Genomic DNA, 23074 nt, shown 5'->3' with positions numbered 1-23074 from the left:
AAGTCAGTCAGGTGATTTAGAATATACGTTATATCCCTAAATTTGAGGTTCGAACTCAGAGCGGGATCGACGCTTTACACCCTCGTTTCACCGGTTGAACTAGTCAAGTTTGGGTTCACTCAAGAGTTATCATAGTTCAACCGGTGAAATAGGGGCGCAAAGCGTATGTCCCACCCCGAGTTTGAACCCTAGACTCCCTTCCGATACCGTGATTAGTCTGGACCTCGACTCAGGATACCCGGTTCAAAAAAAAAATGTTAATTTTTATTCTAAAAGGTTAATATAACAACGTTTAATGACTGGAATGTTGACTTAATTAATTAATTAATCAAATTTTATTTGTGGGTTTCGAAGTTAGAAGATGAACACCACATACACACATGCATATGTATATATATATGTATATGTATATGTATATATATACATATAGTTGACGGAAACACCGTACAGCTCTCGAGTGTTAAAATTCATGCACATGCATATGTATATGTATATATATATGTATATGTATATGTATATGTATATCTATGTATATATATATATATGTGTGTATATACACATATAGTGGACGGAAACACCATACAACTCTCGAGTGTTAAAATTCATACACATGTATAAATATGTTTGGAACCAATCTCAAAACTAAAGGACTATAAATCTAATAATTAATACATAATAATATATATATAAGCCTAAGATATAAATTATATCAACTATAATTTTTTTATAACGAGAAAAAATATCTAGATCGGTAACGATTAGGTGAAAAGTTTAATATAATTGAGATTCATATTATTCTTTATAGAATGGATATAAACCTATTTGGAGAATAAACTAATAGTTTAAATGAATAAAAAAAGATTAAATCATGCATCATGAAATAAGTCATAATTAATCTAAAATAGTAATCACTATATGTTTCCCAAAGAAAAAAAAACTTTTTGTCATTATTTAGAAGGAGATTGAAAGAGTGAGACATAAAAAGGGAAATTATTAATTGGGACCATTATGTCTCCCAAATTGATTGGGATTTTGGGTAAGCAGCTTTCATGTGTGTGGGCTCTCAATGTGTTTTTTTTTTTAAATGTTTTTTTTTTGGAATCTTGTCCATCTTGTATTCTCTCTTATGGTCCATTTTCAAACCAAACTCCCTCTTTGTCCTTTCTACGCACATGACATCTATTGATGACACTTTGTTCAAACCATATACATTGTAATTTCCATGCAAAATACATATTACACATGTGTTTAGGGGTGAGCGTTTCGGAAAACGGTTCGGATTCGGGACGGGAATGAATCGGTTCGGTTCTTTCGGTTTTACAAAAATAGGTATCATTCGATTTTTATATTGTATTCGGTTCGGTTCGTTTTCGGTATCGGTTCGATTCGGTTCTGGGGTTTATTAAAAAAAAGATAGATTTCTTTTTAAAATATTCGGTTTTTCGGAATTTTCCAGTTCGGTTCGGTTCCGGAAAAATTCGGTTCTCTAAAAATGGTACCGTTCGGGAATTAAGAACGGTTTCGGATCGAAAAAAATACCGTTTTTTCAGTTCGGTTCGGTCCGGTTCCGAAGAACCGAACCGAAACACCGAGTCCTACATGTGCTCATCATAAATAACAAAAATAATTCTAAGTTAACTCGAATAGTTCAATCGGTAAAACAAGAGCATTTAATATTTGTCTCACATCAAATTCGAATATCAAATTTAGGAAGAGATATTTATATAGGTTTCTCCGATTTTCAGAATTAGTCAGGATTTCAATTTAAAATACTTAATTACTAAAAAAACAAAAAAACACATTATATATATATATATATATACATACACATTCACATATAGATATATATTGGATATAGTGCTTATCTTTTACCCATGAAACTTTCTACTTTTGAGTTGAATTTAAATCCTAAATCTTATGATTTTTGGTTGATATCAAAGTCACTTGACTTAATAATAATAATGATGATGATGAAGATCCGTGGGCTTGTGTTAGATTGGGCCAAGTTCATATCATAAAATATTGGAACTATAAACAGGCCTAGGCCCAAGTAGTGTGGCCCAAACCTAAAACGAAACCAGTCTGAAAACCCTAATTTTATATAAGATTAGGGTTTCTCAGAATAAAACTTCCACTCGCTGCCTCTGTGTCGCATCTCTCGTTCTTCCTAAGCCTCAAGCTTCACCCGAGAGCAACCAGCCATGGCCGAGCAGGTGTGTTATCGTCGAATCTGGATCATTTATTTTCTGGGTTCACTTCATCTTCTTCATTTATAGTGGTCGATCTCAATTTCATAACTGTTCCCTTGGCTTATGGTTATTGCAGACCGAGAAGGCTTTCTTGAAGCAACCCAAGGTTTTCCTATGGTAATATAACAGAAAAAAGAGATTTTTGTTTTGTTTTGTTTTGTTTTGTGTGTTTATTGTTTCTGGGTTTGTCTGCTTCGTGCCAAAAGTGTTTTCCTTTAGTTCAATTTTAATGTTTGATTATGGTTTTTGTTCTGTCAGCTCGAAGAAAACCGGGAAGGGGAAGAGACCCGGAAAGGGTGGAAACCGCTTCTGGAAAAATGTCGGCCTAGGTTTCAAGACCCCTCGTGAAGCCATTGAAGGTCTGGTTTTACTCTATGCCTTAACTGATCCACAACGTTTTGTTATATCTAATGTTCACTTGGTTTTTATCGGTGTGATAGTTTGATTGTACTTTAGGAGGAAGAGGAACCGTAGGATCTGTTTACTAATATGGTTTATATCAGTATAGGCGCTTTACCTTTTTGTGCTCAGGAATCAGAATCAATTATTGTTTTTTATGGTTGATTCATGATCTGTCATATTTATTCTCAAGTTTTGTTTTTTCTGTTTTATGAGATCAATTTATAGAAACGGGTAGATCGTGATCTCTGATGTGAAGCAATGTTTCCATATTCATGTTGTCTATTCCAATGTTGGTATAGCTACATATAGTGATGTCTCTATTTTTGTATTAGTTTACTGAGAACTGGTGGAATATGCTCTTGATCTACTTGAGTTTATCGTGTGTTATTGCCGCTGTATTACTGTCTAAGTTTAGATATGGTATGACTACTACTTTGGTCGATGACACAGTTCGTATAGATTTTAGTTTCTATATTAGAGGTTAGCCAGTGGTTCTATTATATATGGGTTGAGTCTAGTGATCACATGAAGATGTCTATTCTGTAGTTTATATGTGTTGATAACGTTTATTTCGTTTTGATTCAGGAACATTCATCGACAAGAAGTGCCCATTCACTGGACCTGTTTCGGTTAGAGGCCGTATATTGGCTGGTACTTGCCACAGCGCCAAGATGCAGAGGACCATCATTGTCCGGAGGAATTACCTTCACTTTGTGAGGAAATACCAGAGGTATTTTCTGGACTTTCAAAAGTTTTATGTAATTTTGATTCACATACGTATCAAGAACATCTAATTATACGTTGTTACAATTCTGCCCTTCACCGTCAGGTATGAGAAGAGGCACTCCAACATCCCTGCCCACGTCTCTCCGTGCTTCCGTGTCAAGGAAGGAGACCATGTCATCGTCGGCCAATGCAGGTACAGTTTCTCTTTGACTCTCTCAGATATATCGTTAATATGATGTCGGCTTAGGCAATTTACCTTCTTGTGCTCAAGATCAATGATTGTTCAACTTGTTGTATCCTGCTTAAAGCTGTAAAATTTACTCCAAAGCTTTGGTTTTTCCGTGTTATGAGGCAAATTTATAGAGAAGGGTAGATCCTGATCTTTGGTTTGGAACAATGTTTCTACATTTGTGCTGTCTAATGACTCTAATCTAATGTTTCCCTATAAGTCATACCGATTTCTTTGTGATCTTGACTCAGGCCATTGTCAAAGACGGTTAGGTTCAACGTGCTGAAGGTGATCCCGGCCGGTTCATCTGCTGGTGGAAAGAAGGCGTTCACCGGGATGTAAGAGTTCGGTTCAAGTAGAGTGCTTTGGACAGAGCTGAATGCAATTCTTCTTCTAGTACTGTTTTAAGTTTTGTATAAGACAACTTTTTTTTAAAAAAATGTTTTGCTGCACCCATTTTGTTTAATTCGTGAAGTTGGACGAAATCTACAATTTTTTCCCAGCCTTCACGCTTTCCTTGTGTTGGGTTTAATCTTCATCACAGTGCGACTACGGAACATGATATAGACTGCAACTCTCTGGTCGAGTTTTCAGCTCTTTGCTTGATGACTCAAATCAGATTCACGCTCGATGAATCGATTCATCTTTTGGTATTAATCTCGATCTTTGACGACATTGAGCTATAGGGTTATTTCGGGATGCTGCCATGGCCATATCTTAGCGGTAAGGTCACCAGTGTAGACGCCATTGGCGACTTTCGTGAGATCTCTCAGCAATTTTACGACAAGTACAGATATTTTGGTGAAGTGTGCGGTCGTGAGTTCGAACACGGCATCTAAATGTTAAGAATTTTGATTGATTGTCTAAATTTGGTTTTAGTCAGGCGGCACAGCAAAAAAAAAAAAAAAAAAAAAAAAAAAAACTTGAACATTCCTTATGAAACTTCCCAGAACCATGACTGATCACGAATCGGGTTGGTTGTTCTTTGGACTATTTAACCACCGATTTCTCGCAAACCCATCTATCCCTCTCGAGAAAAGCTGCAAATCTTTCCTTCCCCGTGAAGTTTTCGATCGTTGCAGACCAGAAGCTATCAAAATTTCCCGATTTCCGGTCCGAGCGAATTCGTCTCTGTTTCGTTTTGATCCATCATCTTCTTCTTCAATAGCATTTCTCGTGCAGTGTTCGTGCCTCGAATCCATTGGATTGGAGTGATCGATGATGCAAACAAGATCCATAACCCTACCTCCGGCGTTTTCCATATTCCCGACCTTGAACCCACCTCACAAAACCTTCACTTTCCATCAAATCTGCGTTCTAATCATCACTTTCTTAGCATATGCCTCGTTTCACGCCTCCCGCAAACCACCCAGCATCGTCAAGAGCGTGCTCGGACCATCGGTCAGATCCAACTCGTCCTCTCCGGACAGCGAGGGATGGGCTCCGTTCAACGGAAGCGAGGGGACTCGGCGACTCGGCGAACTCGATCTAGCTTTCCTTTCGTCTTATGCACTGGGAATGTACTTTGCAGGACACGTCGGCGATAGGATCGATTTGAGGATCTTTCTCGTGTTCGGAATGATGGGTAGTGGAATTTTCACTCTGGTTTTCGGATTAGGGTTTTGGTTCGATGTGCATTTGCTCGGATACTATCTTATTGTTCAGATTGTGTGTGGACTGTTCCAATCCATTGGCTGGCCTTGTGTTGTTGCTGTGGTCGGGAACTGGTGCGGTAAAGAGAAGCGTGGCCTGGTAATGGGCGTGTGGAATTCGCATACCTCGGTAGGTAATATCGTCGGCTCGGTTATAGCCTCGTCGGTTTTAGGGTTCGGTTGGGGATGGTCATTCGTATTGCCCGGTTTTCTAGTGATTGCATCTGGTTTTCTCGTGTTTTCATGCCTCGTCGTTAGCCCTCGGGATTTAGGGTTTGAGGAACCGGGTAAGGAGATCGAGTTGAGTGTGGAGGAGAACGGAGAGGGAGTTTCGAGAAAATCAGAGGCGGAGGATACGAATCTTCTCGAAACGCCTGAAGATTCGGACTCGTCTCTCGTAGCTATCGGGTTTTTGGAGGCGTGGAGATTGCCCGGAGTTGCGCCTTTCGCGTTCTGCCTGTTTTTCTCGAAACTCGTCGCTTACACATTCCTCTACTGGTTGCCATACTACTTAAGGCATACAGGTAAAAGAAAACAAAAGCTCGCGCTCGCCCGAGCATTTCCGTTGCTTATTTTGGGGTCGGGGAATGTAATTGTGTTACCAAAGTTCGAAACTTTGCATACCCGACTAATGTTTTCCGGGCATTTTTTTTATTGAGAAGTCGTTACCAGGTTTTCGCATCAATGAGTAATCATCTTCCTTGTCTCGGTTTAAAACAGCTGTTGCAGGTGTTCATTTGTCGCACAAGACAGCCGGGATTCTCTCCACAATATTCGACATCGGAGGAGTGTTCGGGGGAATATCCGCCGGATTTATCTCCGACAAGATCCAAGCCCGGGCACTCACCTCGATCACATTCTTGTCACTCTCGATCCCAGCCCTCGTTTTATACCGAATCTATGGGAGTGTCTCCATGTTCACAAACATCGCCTTGATGTTCATTTCGGGATTGCTAGTAAACGGGCCATATGCCCTAATAACCACGGCCGTTGCAGCCGATCTCGGGACACAGGACTCGATCAAAGGGAGCAACCGAGCGTTGGCCACGGTGACAGCGATCATAGACGGCACCGGCTCTATAGGAGCGGCTCTCGGACCGCTTCTAGCCGGTTATATCTCTAGCCGAGGATGGAACAGCGTTTTCTTCATGCTCATTGTTTCGGTTTTCTTTGCGGCTTTGTTCTTGGTTAGGCTTGCAAAGGCTGAGATCAAAGAGAGGACTAGTTCCAGATAAACTGTTATATTGTACACAAGAGAACTGAAAACCGATGTAAAAACATTGCAGTTTTGGTGAGAACACAGGATTTGTATTGTTTTCTCGAGCTTTATACTCGATCTTCGGAAGCTGAACTTCGAGAAGAGATTTACGAGAAAAACCCGAGCTAAGATTCTGATGAACAGACAATGGAAGAAGGCAAAAAACCTGTGATTTCATCAGATCGTATGGATATCAGCCGTTTGCTGGGCAAGTTTCACCACCATAGCCTCGTCGGAAAACTTGTTTGTCCTCACATCTTCGCTCATTCCCTGCAAGCAAACGTTTCCACAACGCGATAAACACCGGGTTTACAGATCGTGGGTATAACGAATCAACGATATGAATCCGGAAAGGAGAGTTTTCTTGAATGGGAAAAAGGAGGTACCTTTCTACCCCGACTCTTCTCCATGAACTTGCGGGCGAGGTGCTGGACAAGAGCAGGTTCGAGTGGGCGTAACACGATGCTTTAGGCGAAAGGCTTATTCCTGTGTGTGGTACCTCAGATCGGTCTCAACCCCGGACGACTCTATCACGGATAGCAAAGCTTGAAGGCCGAAATCAAAGGAGGAAGGGGTTAAGTTACACGGAACAAGGGGCAGGTGCGAGTTGGGTACCCGAGATTTTTGGATTACCCAAATGCCTCGAGTCTCACGAGAAATTATCCAATCTCACATCGTTTTTTTTGTTGAGTATGCAAGTGAACTTCTACAAAATGGTATCTTCAATGGAAGTTGGAGGTTTTGTTTACACATAAAGACTTGGTTCCACAAATTCTTTAAGTTCTCGCCACATTCGATTCCAGGTACGGATACAGATAGGGTTGTCACAATGGGTAATCCAACCCATTTGGTTGGAACCCATTTGGATTATATAAAATAATGGGTTGGGTTGACCCAACCCATTAATAACATGATAAAAACTAAATGGATGGGTTAAAACCCATTAACCCAAATAGATTAATGCGTAGAGTTAGCAATAATGTTTAGCTGACTAATGTTAATATGTAGACTTAATAATAATGTTAAGAAGCCGAATCGCACTGAGGAGGAAAGAAAAAAGTCGAATCGCACTCAAAGAAAAAAAAACAAAATGAGTTTTTAGGTTTGAAGTTACTTGGGTTTATTTGAATATACCCATTTAATACATAAACCAAATGGGTTCAATCCATTCAACCCATTTAAATAAACTAATCCAATTGGTTAATCCATTTGATTATATTATTGGGTTGGGTTGGATAAAACCCATTTAACCCAACCCATTTGACATCCCTAGATACAGATGATACAGAGAGTGTCTAAGACGATGATTTATATGATCTTTCTTTTGAATCTTTGGAAACGTAGTTAGATCAAAGATTCCATAAAATTTTAAATTACAAAAAAAAAAATTAAATGGGTTTTGTCGCGTGGACGCGGGTTTGATCGTATTCCAAAAAAGATATGTCCGCAATTGATTAGAATTTTAAGATAAAGAAAAATAACTTTTGACCTTTAAATCAATTTTATATGAAGAAAATGTGATTTTTCTCTTCCGGAAACTGTTTATATGCTCATTAAATGGGTTTTAAATTTGGTGAAAAATAAAATAAAAAAAATCTGATGCCCATTTACTAGTGTGATAATTTGCGTGTCTTACACAAAACAAGAAACAATAACGTAGGAAATACACGTGGCACGTTTTGAATGGATGACAGGAGAGAGGGAGCTGAGTTGGCATTGCGAAGGCCCAACCCAAAACCATATTATTAGAGGCCGAACATTCAATCTCTAACTCTCTCCTATTTCCCTCGAATTCATCCAACTCTTCTTCTTCTCGATCGAGGAACAGGTACGGACCTCTCATTCTGCGTCTCTCTCATCGGATCCGATTCCAATCTTGTTTCTGTTTCGATTTTTACGAGGCTTCTCTCTTCTTCTTCCTTCCATGTATTACAATGTCGATGAGATGCCTTGGTTTTGTTTTTGCTTGTCATATAGGGTCTGCTTCTCCTCTCTGTTGCATATGGCAATGGACGTTTCCGTGATCACCAATCGCGAATCCATCGCTTCGCCTCTCGTAAGCGACCCTGTCTATCTCTTGCATTTCTCAGTCCAAATTCTCTCTTTTGATCTTTGGCCATTTAAGCTTCTTCCGTTCGTTTTGTAACTTTGTTTGATGCATTAAGTGAATTCAAAATTGCTACGAGGCGAATCCTTCTCCCGTTTTTTCCCCTTTGGGTCTTGATCCAAACTTAAGGAATTATCCCCCGTATTGTTTGCTAGTTGTATTGATTCATTTCTGTACATCCGTCTTTGATTAAGATTCGAAGCCAGACACTTTTCCCCGATAGAGACTATGTTCGAAATAGCTTTGGTCCATTGGTTGATTTTGGAATCTTTTGATCTCTAGTTCTGGACGTTCTGTTCTGTCTGATAAATGATCTTGTGGGCAGTAAACTGTAAATGATCATATGGGTGTTAAATTAATGCATTAATGTTGCAATTGGTTATTCACAGAATTTCTAGTAATTGCCATTATCATTGAATCGGAGAATCTTGATGCATCATTTCTGGGGTTGAATTCTGATGATTCTCTTGTATCCTATGTCTTAGGAGTTCTCAGTGCAACTTCATTTTGGAAAGAAAAGTTAGCTTCCCCAGTCAAAGATCTCGGAGTGTTAAGGTTAGTCGGAAGGCTAAGAAGGCTGGAGTGCAGTGGCGAACAGAGGTGAAATTGCAGTCCGTGAGATGGGGATTTCTTATGTAGCTTCCTATTCAACCAAAGAAAAGGATGCCCTTCGTGTGAAACTGGCTGATGAAGCAGTTTGCACCGGCAAGTCTCCCAGCAGCCAATCGTAAGTTTCTTTCATTTTCAATTTCAAGTTGAACTTCCTTCTGTTACTATCGTTCCATTTTATGAGTTTTCATCATTAATCTGCTAGATAAATGTCAAATATATATCATCGTCATCATCTTTAACCGTCCTGTGTTTCCTTTTAGTGATTTGTTTGTTGTTGATCACTTCACATTTCCATATTGCAATTAGGGATTGTACGTCCCTAATTTATGAGCAATGTCTGGTATCCTTAGAGCCACACTTTTAGCAGGCTGATAGAGGTCAAAATATGTTTGGTCATCTAATGCCATTCTATATGATATGTGCTAGATTCTTTGTCAGTCTTCAATCTGCTACCTGGTGGTGGGAGAAGATTTAACTCTCTAGGACTGTTAAAGTGTGTGATTGAATCTTGAAACTCACAATTCTCGCCTAAACCTTTTATGTTTTGGTGGTGGGGGACGTGGAATGTGTCTCGGTGAGGAGCCAGAGGAGTTTGTAAAGTTGCTGCAGGTATGATCATCTTGACAAAATGATCCAGAAACGATCCTGAAAAATGGGGATATGAGAAAAAAAAAATGATCTTTGCTTAGTCCTTTTTCTATGTTATGGGGAGTTTCCATGCTGCTTTTCTTTTGATTTCCTCTGTAATATCCTGTCAAATTTTCTGGTTTATTAAGTTACATCTTCTCTTGACCACAGAGACATAACCAAAAGCTTTTGGTACTGTGGAATCTCTTTTGAACGAGAGAGGTTCCTTCTATTTCATGGGAATGAACACTAGGATTCAGGTTAGATTGAAAGCTACTATGGGAAAGTTGTTGATTAATCTGCAATTTCCTCGTCGGCAACAGGATTTCAGAAATGGGAAAGTTGATAAAGCTTTCATTGTGAAGCATGAAGGGAGTTAGTCGCTGTAAGAACACCTCGCCTGATATCAAATTCCGGGTCTGGTTTTAACATATATATGGTCGAATCATAGTGTCATAATTTTCGAGTAACAGATGAGGATCTGTGATTCTAATTGGAACATACTGTGTGGATGCAGCCTGAGGATATCGTAGCAGTGAAATTCAGCTGCTGCTTAGAAGAAGCAAATGATGGGAAGTTCCATTTTTTGGTTGTCTTTTTTGTGTTTCTGTGTTAGCATTTTGCAGAGTCTTGGAATAAAATTAGGATGTTTCTGTTTGTTTCTGCCTTTTTTCACATTCTGTTTGGGAACTTTGTTCGCTGGTTTTGGTGAATCATTTGGTGTAATATGCAAAAATGTTGAACATCAAAAGAGCCCTTCATTCATGGAACCAGAGAGTGACAAACTCTAAACCCTAAAAGATAATCCCTAAAAACCCAAATGCCCAAAGCCGAAGAAACACAAAATTCAACCCACATGGAAAACCGGAAAATTTTCACTGGGTTTGATCAGAGTCAACACACGAGAAGGCGACGGAATCGTTCGGACAGATTGAAGATACCTCAGACTCCGACATCGGAAATCTCACGTCGGCACAGTGGGCAGGAGTTTTGCTTCCGAAGCCACTCGAACACACAGTCGCTGTGAAACACGTGGGAGCAGGGCAGGTGGATCAAGTTCTTGACCGAAGAACCCAGAAAATCTTGGAGACAGATGGAGCATGTCTCCGATTCCAAACCCATTTCCTTAAATCTCTTCTCATCCACCGCTCCTTCTTCCCACAGCCTCTGCAACAGATATTCAGGCGCTGCTCTTGTCGGAGTATCGGACGGTACGAGGATCAAGATTCTCTCTTGTGTCAGTTTGGCGTGAAGGTTAATGGAGAAGCTTTGAAGGCCGAAACCCATCAGCGTTGACGCCTCAGAGATCATCCAGGCCAAGTATTCGCATGCCGGAGGATTCGGGATACGATCGCAGAGGAAATCGTAGATATGTTCGTCATGATTGCACAAGAGATCCAACTTGAATCGATCTCTGGATGCATTCCAGTTCCGGACTATGGTTTCGACACCGTTTGGGAATCGAAGCCGTTCCTCTACTTCATAGTCAAGTGTCAGAAAGACTTTGGTTCTCAGCCCAAGTCGTGGAGGAATTTGAAGCACTGCAGTAAAAAGATCTACGTTGATTCGCTCATTGATATCCATGGCGACGAGAAATTGACACCCTTTTTTCCCTGGAAAATCGAAACTGACCCAGAAAACCAAATGCGGGATGAAGAACTCAGAGAACTCGGGAGCAGAGAGATAGAGCGTGACTGACGACAGAGAAATTCGTATATATAGGAGAACGTAAAAATGGTAAAATGGAAAATTTCTCAGTATTTGGAGCGTAAAAATATGACCGTTGGGAAAATTTTCCGTGAGAAAAATGGAAACGACTCTGGAAGGAGATATGGTTCGGCGGGAAAATATGACCGTTTTGACTGAGAGAGAAATGGAAAGAACCAGAGAGACTGAGGATGGAGACGGACGGACACGTGTGCTTATTGCTCGCACGCGTGTGCTCTCTTTTCCATTTTTTCTAAAGCTCACGTGCCCCGCATGTGATCTCACTTATTTTCCTTTTCTATTTTGTTTTTCTAATTTCCATTTTTTTTTATTGTGATCGCCGTTTGGCATCCACAACTACTTGTAAACCAAATTCAAAGATGATCAAAGATCAGATTTTCGATGTTTTGAAATCAGTATTTGTTTCATAAGAATGCTTAAATTTACGAATTTAAATATTTGATTTTCTGCCTGATACTTAATAATATCAGAATTATTTTTGAAAATTCCCTACAAGTAACAAAATTTCGTATGTATAGAGTATTGCTATTGTGTAAACCTAGAATCGAGACCTCGTGATTTCGAATGAACACTAAGCCGAAATGAAGATGCGATCGACATCCGGTCTTTAACGAGTTCGGTTATCGAGATAAATCTCGCACGTACGTCTCGGCCGAGGAAACTCGGTAATCCACTAGCACCGATCGAACCTACGCTTTGGCAGACTCACACAACAGATCGTGAGCTATGTCTATCAAGAGAGTTACAACAGAAGAAAGTGGCGAAAAAGAATACAGAGTTCATCAACTCTCTCTCCTTTAAAGGAAGAAGAGAATAACAAACCTAACAAACCTTCACACAAAATTATAACGTTGTCTTTCAGTACTTAACAAAACGCTCCCGTTTTGTCTCGCAACCGATCCCAAATCAAATCAGCTTCTGGTGTGATTAAACTACCAAACCGGAAACCTCTAATCAGTGTGGAGGTTCTTATCTGAGCATCATGGAGGACAAGTATGATTTTGAAATAAAATTTCTATCATGTTGTTATTGGTGAATGATTCATTTTATTATAAATTATTTCGTTTTTTCAAAAAAAAACAACCTTGAATTTTTTTCCCACATGTGAACTTTTAACTTTGATTTATATTATGGCATATGATTATTTTATTCTTTGTTTTTGTTTTAAAATGATGCTATAATGATAAAATAAGATTAGAGTGTATTAATTTAGATGATGGTAGTTTGGATTTTATTTTTATTAATGGATAGAACATTACAAGGTAGGGTAGAACTATTCCAAACATAGAAAGAAGATAAAAAACAACTTTAATTTCTGAAACATCATTGCTCGATCGTTATGAAATCATTCCGAGGCGCTTGGTCCTATAAAGAAAAACGAATATTTGAAAGGTTAAATTAGTTTATACGAAACAAATGGGAAAGAGATTAAAGATTGAGAAATGTAATAATAATGGAAAAGTAAAAAATAAAATACGTACGGGAAATGAGGTAGAAGAAGGAACACCACAAGCTTTCCGACAAGTGTTGAGACATGTAGGGGGTGTGGGGATTATGCCGAAACAACGTTTTATGCATTTCATTACACATGGAGTCTCTCCTTTCACTTCTCCTATTCCCATCATGACCATTACCATAACCATCATCATCACCATCACCATCCCCTTCATTGCTCCCTTCATCTTTCTTCTCTCTTTTTTTTTTCACTAATCTTCTTCTTCTTTTTTTTTCTTCTTCTTATTCACCCTCACACCTTTTGTCATTTGCCCTATATTACCAATCTATATATAGGAAAGTCTTTTTTCTTTGTCCTAAATAAGACTAGACGATGATATTTTTTTTATTTTCTATTTTTGGTAAAACAAATATGTACATGTTTTGTTAGATATGTTTTGCAATTAAGGAGATGCTACTTTGGTTGGATACGTAATTAAAAGAGTTGCATGTTTTGGTTGGATATCATTTGCAATTAAGGAGTTGCATGTTTGGTTAGACATATGTTTTGCAATTAATAAGAACCTGCATAAATCATTTATTTTAATTAAGATAATTATTTCAACTCTAATTTAAAAATAATAAAAATAAAAAGAATAATATATTATTATATGTATATTGAATATAATGTTTTAAAATTATTTTTTCATAGAATTTGAACTAAATAGAAAAATAAAAAAAATTAAAATTAAATTTTTTCGAAAATTAATATAAAAAATGAATATAGTTATACATTTAAAAACTGAATTAAAAAACAATCAAGTCAAAGTATATTCGAGATTCAATATACATAGGAATATATAAAGTTCTCATTGTGATGTAATTTTTCTTTTTCTTTTTTCTTTTAAATTTACAATTTCATTTCATTATTATATTTTAATTGTAATGTTTTTAATCTTACATGATTTAAGATTTGTGTAGATGTGATGTTTTTAAACTAGTTATTTTGGAGATATTTTTATTGAAAATTTTATATATAAATATTTGTTACATTATTTTTTATGATTGCATTATGATTAAAAAAATATTTTCTATTATTAAAAAATAGCACTATAAAAAATATCATCCCTTTGTTATTTTGATTTCATCACATATATTTTTTCATCGGTGATCTATATGATCCGAAATATAGTGTGATTATATATTGATCCTATTGGTCATAACAGTAAATTTACGATGTTTTAATCAAACCATTAGTGAAATATATAAGATATAAATATTAAATTATTAGTCTCATCATTACTAAATTTTAATGTTATCCTATTTTTGATATAATGATTATTAAAAAAGAAGAAGTCCGAGCCCACCTAGGGCAGACCTCAAGCGCATTACAGCGCGAATGCACCTCACGGAAACGGGTAAATCACAAAATATACCAAATCTGTCACAACAATTTCACCAATACACCCAAGATGAACAATAATTTTTTTTTTCAATTTTATACCATTTTTCCACTTAAAAAGTCCAAAATAACATTTTTTCTATATTTTTTACAATTTTATTACAACTGTTATATAACTAATATATGACTAAAAAAAGAAGTATTTATAACCATATAACAACTAAAAATCTTATAAGCAATAAGATGTATTTTTTGCCACCTCATTTAGAATCAATTGCAACTGTATTTAGAATGAATTGTAACTGTATTTAGAATCAATTGCGACGTTGCAATTATAATTATACGATTTCATTAAGGGTAATATGGTCTTTTTCGAAGAAAATTTAATGTGTTATATTTTTTTTGGTGTATCCTTAGAAATTCCTGCTACACTTTTTATATATTTGTGTGATTTAACCCACGGAAACGCCGAGTGTTTCCCGGAACCAGAGAGGTTCGACCCGAGAAGATTCGAAGGAAGCGGGCCTGCGACATATGTTCACCCACACTCGGGTATCTCTCTCTCGTTCGAGGAACAGGTACGAACCTCTCATTCCGCGTCTCTCTCCTTGGATTCGAATCCAACCTTGCGTCCGTTTTGATTTTTACGAGATTTCTCTCTTCTTCGTTCTTCCATTTATTACAATCTCGATGAGATCCCGTGGTTTTGTTTTTGTTTGTCATACAGGGTCTGCTTCTCCTCTCGACTTGAGATCCTGTCTCTCTCTCTCTTGCATTTCTCAGTTCAATCTCTGTTTTGATCTTTGCCATTAGGTTCTGCCGTTCGTTTCGGGACTTTGTTTGATGCATTGAGTGAAATCAAAATTGCTAGAGGCGAATCCGTTTCATGTTCCCCCCTTTGTGTCTTATCAAAACTTGAAATGATCCCCGTTTATTTTATAGTGTATTGATTCATTTCTTTACATCCCCTTCAAGTTTAAGATTCGGAGCCAGACACTTTTTCCGGGAAAGAGACCATGTTCGAAATAGCTTTGGCTCTAGTTCTGGATGTTCTGTCTGATAAATGCTCTTGTGAGCTGTAAACTTTAAAACGATCACTTGGGTGTTAATGCATTGATGTTGCAATTGGTTATTCACAGAATTTCTAGTAATTGCCATTATCGTTGGATCGTAGAAGCCACTGGGGTTGAATTCTGATGATTCTCTTGTATCTTATGTATGCCATTTTCTTTTCTTAGGGATCCATCCTTTAAGTACATTCCTTGATTTGGTCCATGTTGGGCTCTGTACTTCTGAAAAATGTTTGATTGCATCATAAGACTCATCCTAAAACTTTTATGGTTTCTACGCTACAGATGGTGGTGGGAGACATGGAATGCGTCTCGCTAAGGAGCCATAGGAGTTTGTGAAGTTGCTACAGGTATCACCATCTCGACTAAATATGATCCAGAGATGACCTTAAATGAATTTCTATTGTCAAGACCGAGCATATGGATGGATAGATGCTTGACTGAGGGACTGGTTCTGCATTGTCATCTCCTCCATCATTTGTAAATTTCAGAATACTTCATTTTCTTTCTATGTTAAATTCGGGTATTATACATTCTAGCGCCTGCCTCTTGTTATGCACCAAGTATCTAATTCACCCGTGCAGCGATGTATGTGAGTGAGAACATGACTACAGTCTCCCTGTCTAAATGTGATAGAAAGAGAGAGAGAGAGAGAGCTCTTTGGACCCTATTGTTTATATACATTTTTCCAAACTGTGTTACTTGGCCTATCATGCACAAAACTGAGCTTCCTCTTTAATCATTCTGCTCCTAAGTAATATAATGTCTGATTTCAGGTTCTTGCCGATATATATGGCAATGTTGTTCATTTTGGTGAGCGTGACTGCACTGCAGTATCCAGGTATCAGTTCCTCGAGATTTCTTCGCGAAACCCTGAAAAATGGTGATTATGAGAAAAGAAAAATTATCTTTGCTCAGTCCTTTTTAGATGTTATTGTTCTTATAAATTAGCTCTTCTCAGCAGTATGATCCACAACATTGTTGATTCTAAGTAATTGCTTAAATGCAAATAAATATTCCAACTCTTGAGTTCCCAGAACTTGGGAGTTTCCATGATGCTTTTCTTTTGATCTCCTCTGTAATATTCTGTCAAATTTTCGTGTTTATTTAGCCATACTATCTTCTCTTGACCACAGAGACGTAACCAAAAGCTTTGGGTACGGTGGAGTTTCTTTTGAACGAGAGAGGTTCCTTCTATTTCATGGAAATGAATTTGGGAGTTTCCATGATCCTCGACGTTTGAGGTGCTTTAATACAACTAGTTTGCGAATTGTAATCGTTCTTTCATCGTCAAAATTGTTGACTCATCTGCAATTTCCTCGTCGGTAAAAGGATTTCAGAAACGTGGAAGTTGATACGGTTTTCATTGTGAAGCACGAAGAGGAGTTAGCAGCTGCAAGTACACCCTCCCTGACATCAAATTCCGAATGTGGGTTTAATATATATATATATGGTCGAATCATAGTGATTCTAACGTTGGAATGTTCTGTGTGGAATGTGGATGCAGCCTCAAGACATCAAACTCAGCTGCTGCTGAGAAGCAAATGACGGAAAATGCCATTTTTTTGGTTAAGTCCTTTTTGTGTTTCTGTGTTAGCATTTTGCAGAGTCTCTGAACAAAAATAGGATGTTTCTGTTTTTTTTACATTCGCTTTGGGAACTTTGTCCGCTGGTTTTGTTTTGATGAGTCTCTAATGTATTTGCGATAACATAACCATTTTTATGCTTTTTTATTTTTTTTACTTTTTTTTAATGATCTATTTACAGAACATAGCCATGTATGTATGCTTGTATCTGTCAAATGTTCAACATAAAAAAAAAAGACTGTTCATTAATGGAACCAAAGGCAATTCTCAAAATTTGTATACAGAGACAGTTGAACTCTAAACCCTAAAATCTTTTGCGATAACATAACCATTTTTATGCTTTTTTATTTTTTTTACTTTTTTTTAATGATCTATTTACAGAACATAGCCATGTATGTATGCTTGTATCTGTCAAATGTTCAACATAAAAAAAAAAGACTGTTCATTAATGGAACCAAAGGCAATTCTCAAAATTTGTATACAGAGACAGTTGAACTCTAAACCCTAAAATCTCAAATGTCCAAAGCCGAAAAAACACAAAATTTAACCCACACGGAGAACTGGAAAATTTTCACTGGGTTTCATCAACACATTCGGACAGATTGCAGATTCAGCCAAACCCTAAACCCTAAACCCTAAAGATAAACCCTAAAAACCCAATTTCCAAGCCGAAGAAACACAAAGTTCAACCCACCTGGAAAACTGGAAAATTTTCATTGGGTCGGCGAAATCGTTCGGACCTCAGACTCGGACATCGGAAATCTCACGTCGGCACAGTGGGCAAGAGTTTTGCTTCCGAAGCCACTCGAACACACAGTCGCTGTGAAACACGTGGGAGCACGGCATGTGGGTCAAGTTCTTGCCCGAAGAACCCAGAAAATCTTGGAGACAGATGGAGCATGTCTCCGATTCCAAACCCATTTCCTTAAATCTCTTCTCATCCACCGTTCGTTCTTCCCACAGCCTCTGCAACAGAGATTCAGGCGCTGCTCTTGTCGGAGAATCAGATGGTACGAGGATCAAGATTCTCTCTTGGGTCAGTTTGGCGTGAAGGGTGATGGAGAAGCTTCGAGTGCCGAAACCCATCCCCGCTGACGCCTCAGAGATCACCCCGGCCAAGTATTCGCATGCCGAAGGATTTGGGATACGATCGCAGAGGAAATCGCAGATATGTTCGGCGTGATTGCACAAGAGATCCAAATTGAAGCGATGTCTCGATGAATTCCAATTCCGGACTATGGTTTCGACACCGTCTGGGAATCGAAGCACTTCCTCTATTCCACAGTCAAGTGTCAGAAAGACTTTGGCTCTCAGCCCAAGTCGTGGAGGAATTTGAAGCACAGCAGTAAAAAGATCGCCCTCGATTCGCTCTTTGATATCCATTGCGAGGAGAAATCTAAACCCTTTTTTCCTGGAAAATCGAAACTGACCCAGAAAACCAAATGCGGATGAAGAACTCAGAGAGAAATTGGAAGCAGGGAGAAGGAGCGTATGACTTATGACAGAAGAATTTGCATATATAGGAGAAGGCTAAAAATGGTAAAATGGAAAATCTCTCAGCATTTGAATCGTAAAAATATGACCGTTGGGTAATTTTCCGTCAGAAAAATGGAAACGATTGTGGAAGGAGATATGGTTTGGCGGGAAATGTGACCGTTTTGACTGTGAGAGAAATGGAAAGAACCAGAGAGACCGAGGATGGAGACGGACACGTACGCTTCTTGCTCGCACGTGTCTGCTCTTGTTTCCATTTTTCTAAAGCTCACGTGCACCGCATATGATCTCACTTATTTTCCTTTTCTATTTTCTTTTTCTAATTTCCGTTTACCTGTAAACCAAATCCAAAATCCAAAGATCAGACTTGCGATGTTTTGAAATCTGTATTTATTTTTTTTTCCTTCAAACGGAGGGGTTTAACCCTTATGAGATGAGTCTCGGCCACACAATTTCTATTGAATCTACCTGTAGAAGATTACAGATTCGAGTAGGAGAGTTGCTAATAATATGAAGACCTCTGGCAATATCTATTGCTGCTTTAGCCAACTGGTCTGCAACTGAGTTTGCTTCACGGAATATTTGTTTCACTTCCACTTGCCAATCACGATTCAAAAAGACCTGACATTGTCCCACCAGACTACGGATTCGAAAGGAAAGGTGGTGTTGAGAATTGATTAATAAAGTCGTGACCTTTGAATCTGTCTGGACTTGAATCTTACGCCATCCTCTATCCCATGCAATCTTTAGAGCATCCAGCACTCTCCAAACTTCGGCTTCAAGAGAGTTACAACTTCCCAAACTGTGTTGGAATCCATGAATCCAATTGCCAGTTGCGTCTCTAAATACACCAGCACAACTCGCTTTCCCTGTAGCATTCACACTACCATCTGTGTTCACAACAACTGTATCAAACGGTGGAGACTCCCAAGTAATGAACGTTAACCTTCTATTTCGATTATGTCCGACCACCTGCTTTTTAGACCACGCTTTCTGACATGTGGGATATCGAAAAATGGATTCTCATTGGCGATGAATTCAAAATCGATTTCGAAACCCGCACCATACGAATTCGAAAATCGAACAACGTAAAATCTCGGCTGCACTTCATTCATATGGAAGTGTCAATCACATGAACTCATTGGACACGTAAAAACAAACAAATCCATGTTTCTTCGGTGTAAACGCACACATACCTCAACGAGGCGAACAGTAGATGAAATAAAATACACAAAGAACTTCTAAACTTCCTACCAAATTCTCCGCACAAAACAGAAGAAAAGGCAAAGAAGATCAAACCGAAGAAGCTGCTGCGGTCCGGACATCTATGGGGTCCCCATCTCGGGGCCTGCACCTTTCGTCTTGAAATCTGATAGAAGAACGATGAATTGTCCCACGAATCCCCGTCTCACACTGTTAAAAGGATGAACTTGTCGTGAAAATGCACTCTCTAAGATTGATTCACGTAGAGGACGGGAACAAGGCCGGCCATTTTTCCGTCTCTGCCTGGGCGCTTCTTCTTTACCTGCAGATAGAGTACAAAACCGATTTATCGGTATAATAGGTAATGGAGTTTTGTGTGGATGAGGGAAGGTTTAGTTTTCGGGTACTTACATAAAACCATCCATCAACTTCATATTCTATTTCCACTTCTTCTCCCGCTGTCAAGTTCAGCTGCAATAAATCGAAACGAGCATATTCTTATATCATACTTTTTACACATCCATGGCTTTAAACTGATTTGCAAAAGGAAAAATCGATTCGCCAAACAAATTTGAATTATAATGCCAACCAATCTATTGCATCTATGATCTTTGTTCATCCTAGTACTGAATTCCCAGGGGATTAAAGGAACAGTTTGGAGAAAGTTGAAACACCGGAAGATGAGGTTTCACTGAAACAACTTCTGAAGCCAAAAGGAAAACCGTGCTTTACCTCATCATCTCCACCAGCTGTGAAGTCATAGAGCGCCGATCCAAATTTTGTACCAGTACCACTACTAGTAGTTGTAGTTTCTTCTTCATCATCTGATCCATAATTTCCAGAACCGGTTCCTGCTAAGGGATTCTCAAATGATTCATACCCTTGTGCGTCAGAATATGAGTATGGTGGAGGAGGCTCTTCTCTAATCTGAAGGAGGAGAAAAGAAGAAAGAATAAGTACTGGTAATTATAATTGTCCAGCCAACCCTTAATAAACAGCAACAAAAGCGGTAAAGAAAATCGGCTCTTACCGGAGAACTATAGCCCTCAAATGTTGATGAGTATCTGTTTCCACCCGATTTTTCCTATTTTCAGTACATGGGCCAAACAGTAGGAATATGTCATAACTTGCATTAAACCGCATTTACAGGAAATATAAACCAGGAGCAGTACGCTAGCATGTACAGCATACCGTGGCTTGTGAGCCCCGCGAACTGAATAATGATGGATAGTTCATTCCACCAAAGTGAGAGGACATACTACTTTCCATTGATCCAATTGAATCTGGAGAAGAAGATCCGGATGACCTCCCATCTTCCTGACAATGCAAAAAAATTACACTTTAGCTTAATCAGAATTAGTTCATTCCGGCTGTTACAAGATTCCTTCAAAAAGAATGAAGCTAACCCTGTACCTCTAATTCTGAAGTTTCAAGAAGAGTCTTTGCCCACATGTCGTCATAGCCAACCGAAGGTCTAGAAATAGCATTCTCATCGTCGACATCTGGTGCATCGGTTCCAACTCCAGCAAGGAATTCATTGACCTATGAAATGTCGCAGCTCATGAGATACCACTGGAAAAATCAAAACTAGCTCACATTTCTCATAAAAGATATAAGAATAAAAAAACCAGATAGATCAGAACCAAACACTGAGTTTTATGTTCTGGTGAACTTCAACTAACGAATCACATACCAAACTCTAATAGTATTTGAATGATTGTAGATACAACCTAGGAGGGCCATATCTACTTAAATTAGTTAAGCCGACGTCACAACTCTAATAAGACGATGACCAGTCCCATAAGAATTACTTATTCGCATACGGACATGAACTAACCCTGCTCATTGCTGGGGCATTGTTTCCAAGCAGACCATCATCACCAAGGTTTGCAGCCCAAGCATTCACTAAATCATCATCTAGGCCACTAGAAATCGAGGCAGCAGGAGCAGGCTTGGTAGACTCATATATAAGCTCTGAAATTCCGGTAGCAACAGCTGGGTCATTTAATCCAGTAGATGCACTGATATTGTGTTTTGAGCGGTACTTGTCAATGAGCTTTGCACTTCAGGGTATACAAAAAAAATAAAAGAGAAGCATCTATCAGTCTTTTTATATGAAACAGAAATGGAGCGTGAGAAGAATGTAATAACTATAATGAAACACACGAGAAAGAAAACCAAGAAAGCCAGCCCCAATAAAAAATGAAATTATCAAACTGGAAATGAAACAGAAAAACCATAGAACAGCAGAGATTTACCTTATTGGACCCAGAGGCAAGTACTTGGCCCTTGGAACATAGCAAAACAAGGAAACAAGATCCAGCAGCCTCTCATGAGTTTCATATAGTTTTTTCAGCTCCTCGTCTGTCCATTCTTTGTTGGTGTTATCATGATTACGTATTTCCCTGATTATTCATGAAAAATCACATGATATACTGCCCATAAATTCATATATGAATTAATCATAACAGAAAGAGGTATTCACTCACTTGATTAATTCATCTTGTGCTGCATACATTTCATCAAGAATTCTCAACATTGGAGTTATCAAAACTCCAAGTCCTGTACCACTAGCTCCTTGATCTTCCCCATTACTTTGATGCATTTCAGAAAGTTGAGATTGTACACCACCCTCTGCCAAAGTGTGTAAGAATTCATATATCTGCAGCCTGAAAGGTTCGCCAGATCTAATAGCCATTGTAGTAAGAGCTTGAACTGCGACAATTCGGACCTGTGTATCCATGAAGCATAAACAAACAAGCATTAAAAGCAATAATATTAGCCTACTATTACCATGTAAAGGTAACTACATTGCAACAGACTCCAACTAAGTAGCAAAACGAACAAGGAATTTGACGCACAAAAAAGAATATCACAAGTTCACAACTTATCATCAGTCACTTTGTAAAATATGTTGAAGGTCAATTTTCCACACATTGTTTGACAAATCGATGAAACAGTTCACGAAGTTAGAAACAGAAAGAGAACACATGCCACTACTACTGTTAACTTCCACTAGTTTGTACTAAGGTCTTACAGTTTGTAGTCAAACATATTTACTAATTGTATTATTACTAAAGGATGAAAATAAGAGGATTCAAAACAAAAATTGGAGAGAGTATCCGCATGATTAAACCATATCAAATCAGCCACAAACAGACAAAATTGTACATCATCTGCCCTCATGTTCCTATAGCAGGTCCAAGTTGTAAGAACAGTGTGAGACAATCATGTGGTCTATGCTAGTACTCCATTTGGCTACGGTAAGAATCAACAGAATGCATTTAACAAAAAA

At 38.4% G+C, this 23074-nt stretch overlaps 5 protein-coding genes and 2 long non-coding RNA genes across 7 annotated transcripts in view; 3 read left to right on the top strand and 4 right to left on the bottom strand.

Annotated features, from left to right (window-relative positions):
• Positions 1 to 2105: 2105 nt before the first annotated feature.
• Positions 2106 to 4144, top strand: LOC104808940 (40S ribosomal protein S11-like). Its single transcript, XM_010534795.1, has 6 exons — positions 2106 to 2213; positions 2326 to 2366; positions 2508 to 2608; positions 3237 to 3381; positions 3481 to 3570; positions 3858 to 4144. Exons 1-6 carry the CDS (start codon positions 2202 to 2204, stop codon positions 3946 to 3948), a joined length of 480 nt encoding a protein of 159 aa, XP_010533097.1. The 5' UTR covers positions 2106 to 2201; the 3' UTR covers positions 3949 to 4144.
• A 377-nt stretch (positions 4145 to 4521) lies between these two features.
• On the top strand, positions 4522 to 6587 carry LOC104808939 (putative glycerol-3-phosphate transporter 5). Its single transcript, XM_010534793.1, has 2 exons — positions 4522 to 5782; positions 5979 to 6587. The coding sequence occupies exons 1-2, from the start codon at positions 4825 to 4827 to the stop codon at positions 6491 to 6493; spliced, it is 1473 nt and encodes a 490-aa protein (XP_010533095.1). The 5' UTR covers positions 4522 to 4824; the 3' UTR covers positions 6494 to 6587.
• A 4217-nt stretch (positions 6588 to 10804) lies between these two features.
• LOC104809116 (RING finger protein 141-like) lies at positions 10805 to 11446 on the bottom strand. The gene has a single exon (XM_010535011.1). The coding sequence runs from the start codon at positions 11444 to 11446 to the stop codon at positions 10805 to 10807; it is 642 nt and encodes a 213-aa protein (XP_010533313.1).
• A 1348-nt stretch (positions 11447 to 12794) lies between these two features.
• On the bottom strand, positions 12795 to 13331 carry LOC104808938. Its single transcript, XR_771065.1, has 2 exons — positions 13072 to 13331; positions 12795 to 12955 (listed from the first exon to the last, which is right to left on the bottom strand). It is a non-coding gene; the product is annotated as an uncharacterized LOC104808938 (long non-coding RNA).
• A 1603-nt stretch (positions 13332 to 14934) lies between these two features.
• Positions 14935 to 17174, top strand: LOC104808937. Its single transcript, XR_771064.1, has 5 exons — positions 14935 to 15004; positions 15782 to 15846; positions 16273 to 16337; positions 16633 to 16740; positions 16829 to 17174. It is a non-coding gene; the product is annotated as an uncharacterized LOC104808937 (long non-coding RNA).
• Positions 17175 to 17823: 649 nt separating this feature from the next.
• LOC104809115 (E3 ubiquitin-protein ligase ATL41-like) lies at positions 17824 to 18465 on the bottom strand. The gene has a single exon (XM_010535010.1). The coding sequence runs from the start codon at positions 18463 to 18465 to the stop codon at positions 17824 to 17826; it is 642 nt and encodes a 213-aa protein (XP_010533312.1).
• A 1190-nt stretch (positions 18466 to 19655) lies between these two features.
• The window catches only part of LOC104808936, a 10394-nt gene continuing 6975 nt past the window's right edge, over positions 19656 to 23074 (bottom strand). Inside the window, exons 19-27 of the mRNA XM_010534792.2 lie at positions 22269 to 22510; positions 22038 to 22184; positions 21617 to 21842; positions 21193 to 21321; positions 20971 to 21096; positions 20810 to 20863; positions 20512 to 20706; positions 20191 to 20250; positions 19656 to 20101 (exon numbers count right to left, since the gene is read on the bottom strand). Coding sequence (XP_010533094.1) covers positions 20027 to 20101; positions 20191 to 20250; positions 20512 to 20706; positions 20810 to 20863; positions 20971 to 21096; positions 21193 to 21321; positions 21617 to 21842; positions 22038 to 22184; positions 22269 to 22510 — 1254 coding nt within the window. The 3' untranslated portion in view covers positions 19656 to 20026. The remainder of the gene's footprint in view (positions 20102 to 20190; positions 20251 to 20511; positions 20707 to 20809; positions 20864 to 20970; positions 21097 to 21192; positions 21322 to 21616; positions 21843 to 22037; positions 22185 to 22268; positions 22511 to 23074) is intronic.

Source organism: Tarenaya hassleriana, unplaced genomic scaffold (assembly GCF_000463585.1).
Source record: "Tarenaya hassleriana unplaced genomic scaffold, ASM46358v1 Cleome15, whole genome shotgun sequence".
In the NCBI taxonomy this organism is placed as follows: Eukaryota; Viridiplantae; Streptophyta; class Magnoliopsida; order Brassicales; family Cleomaceae; genus Tarenaya; species Tarenaya hassleriana.
This window is presented reverse-complemented; position numbering and strand designations above follow the sequence as displayed.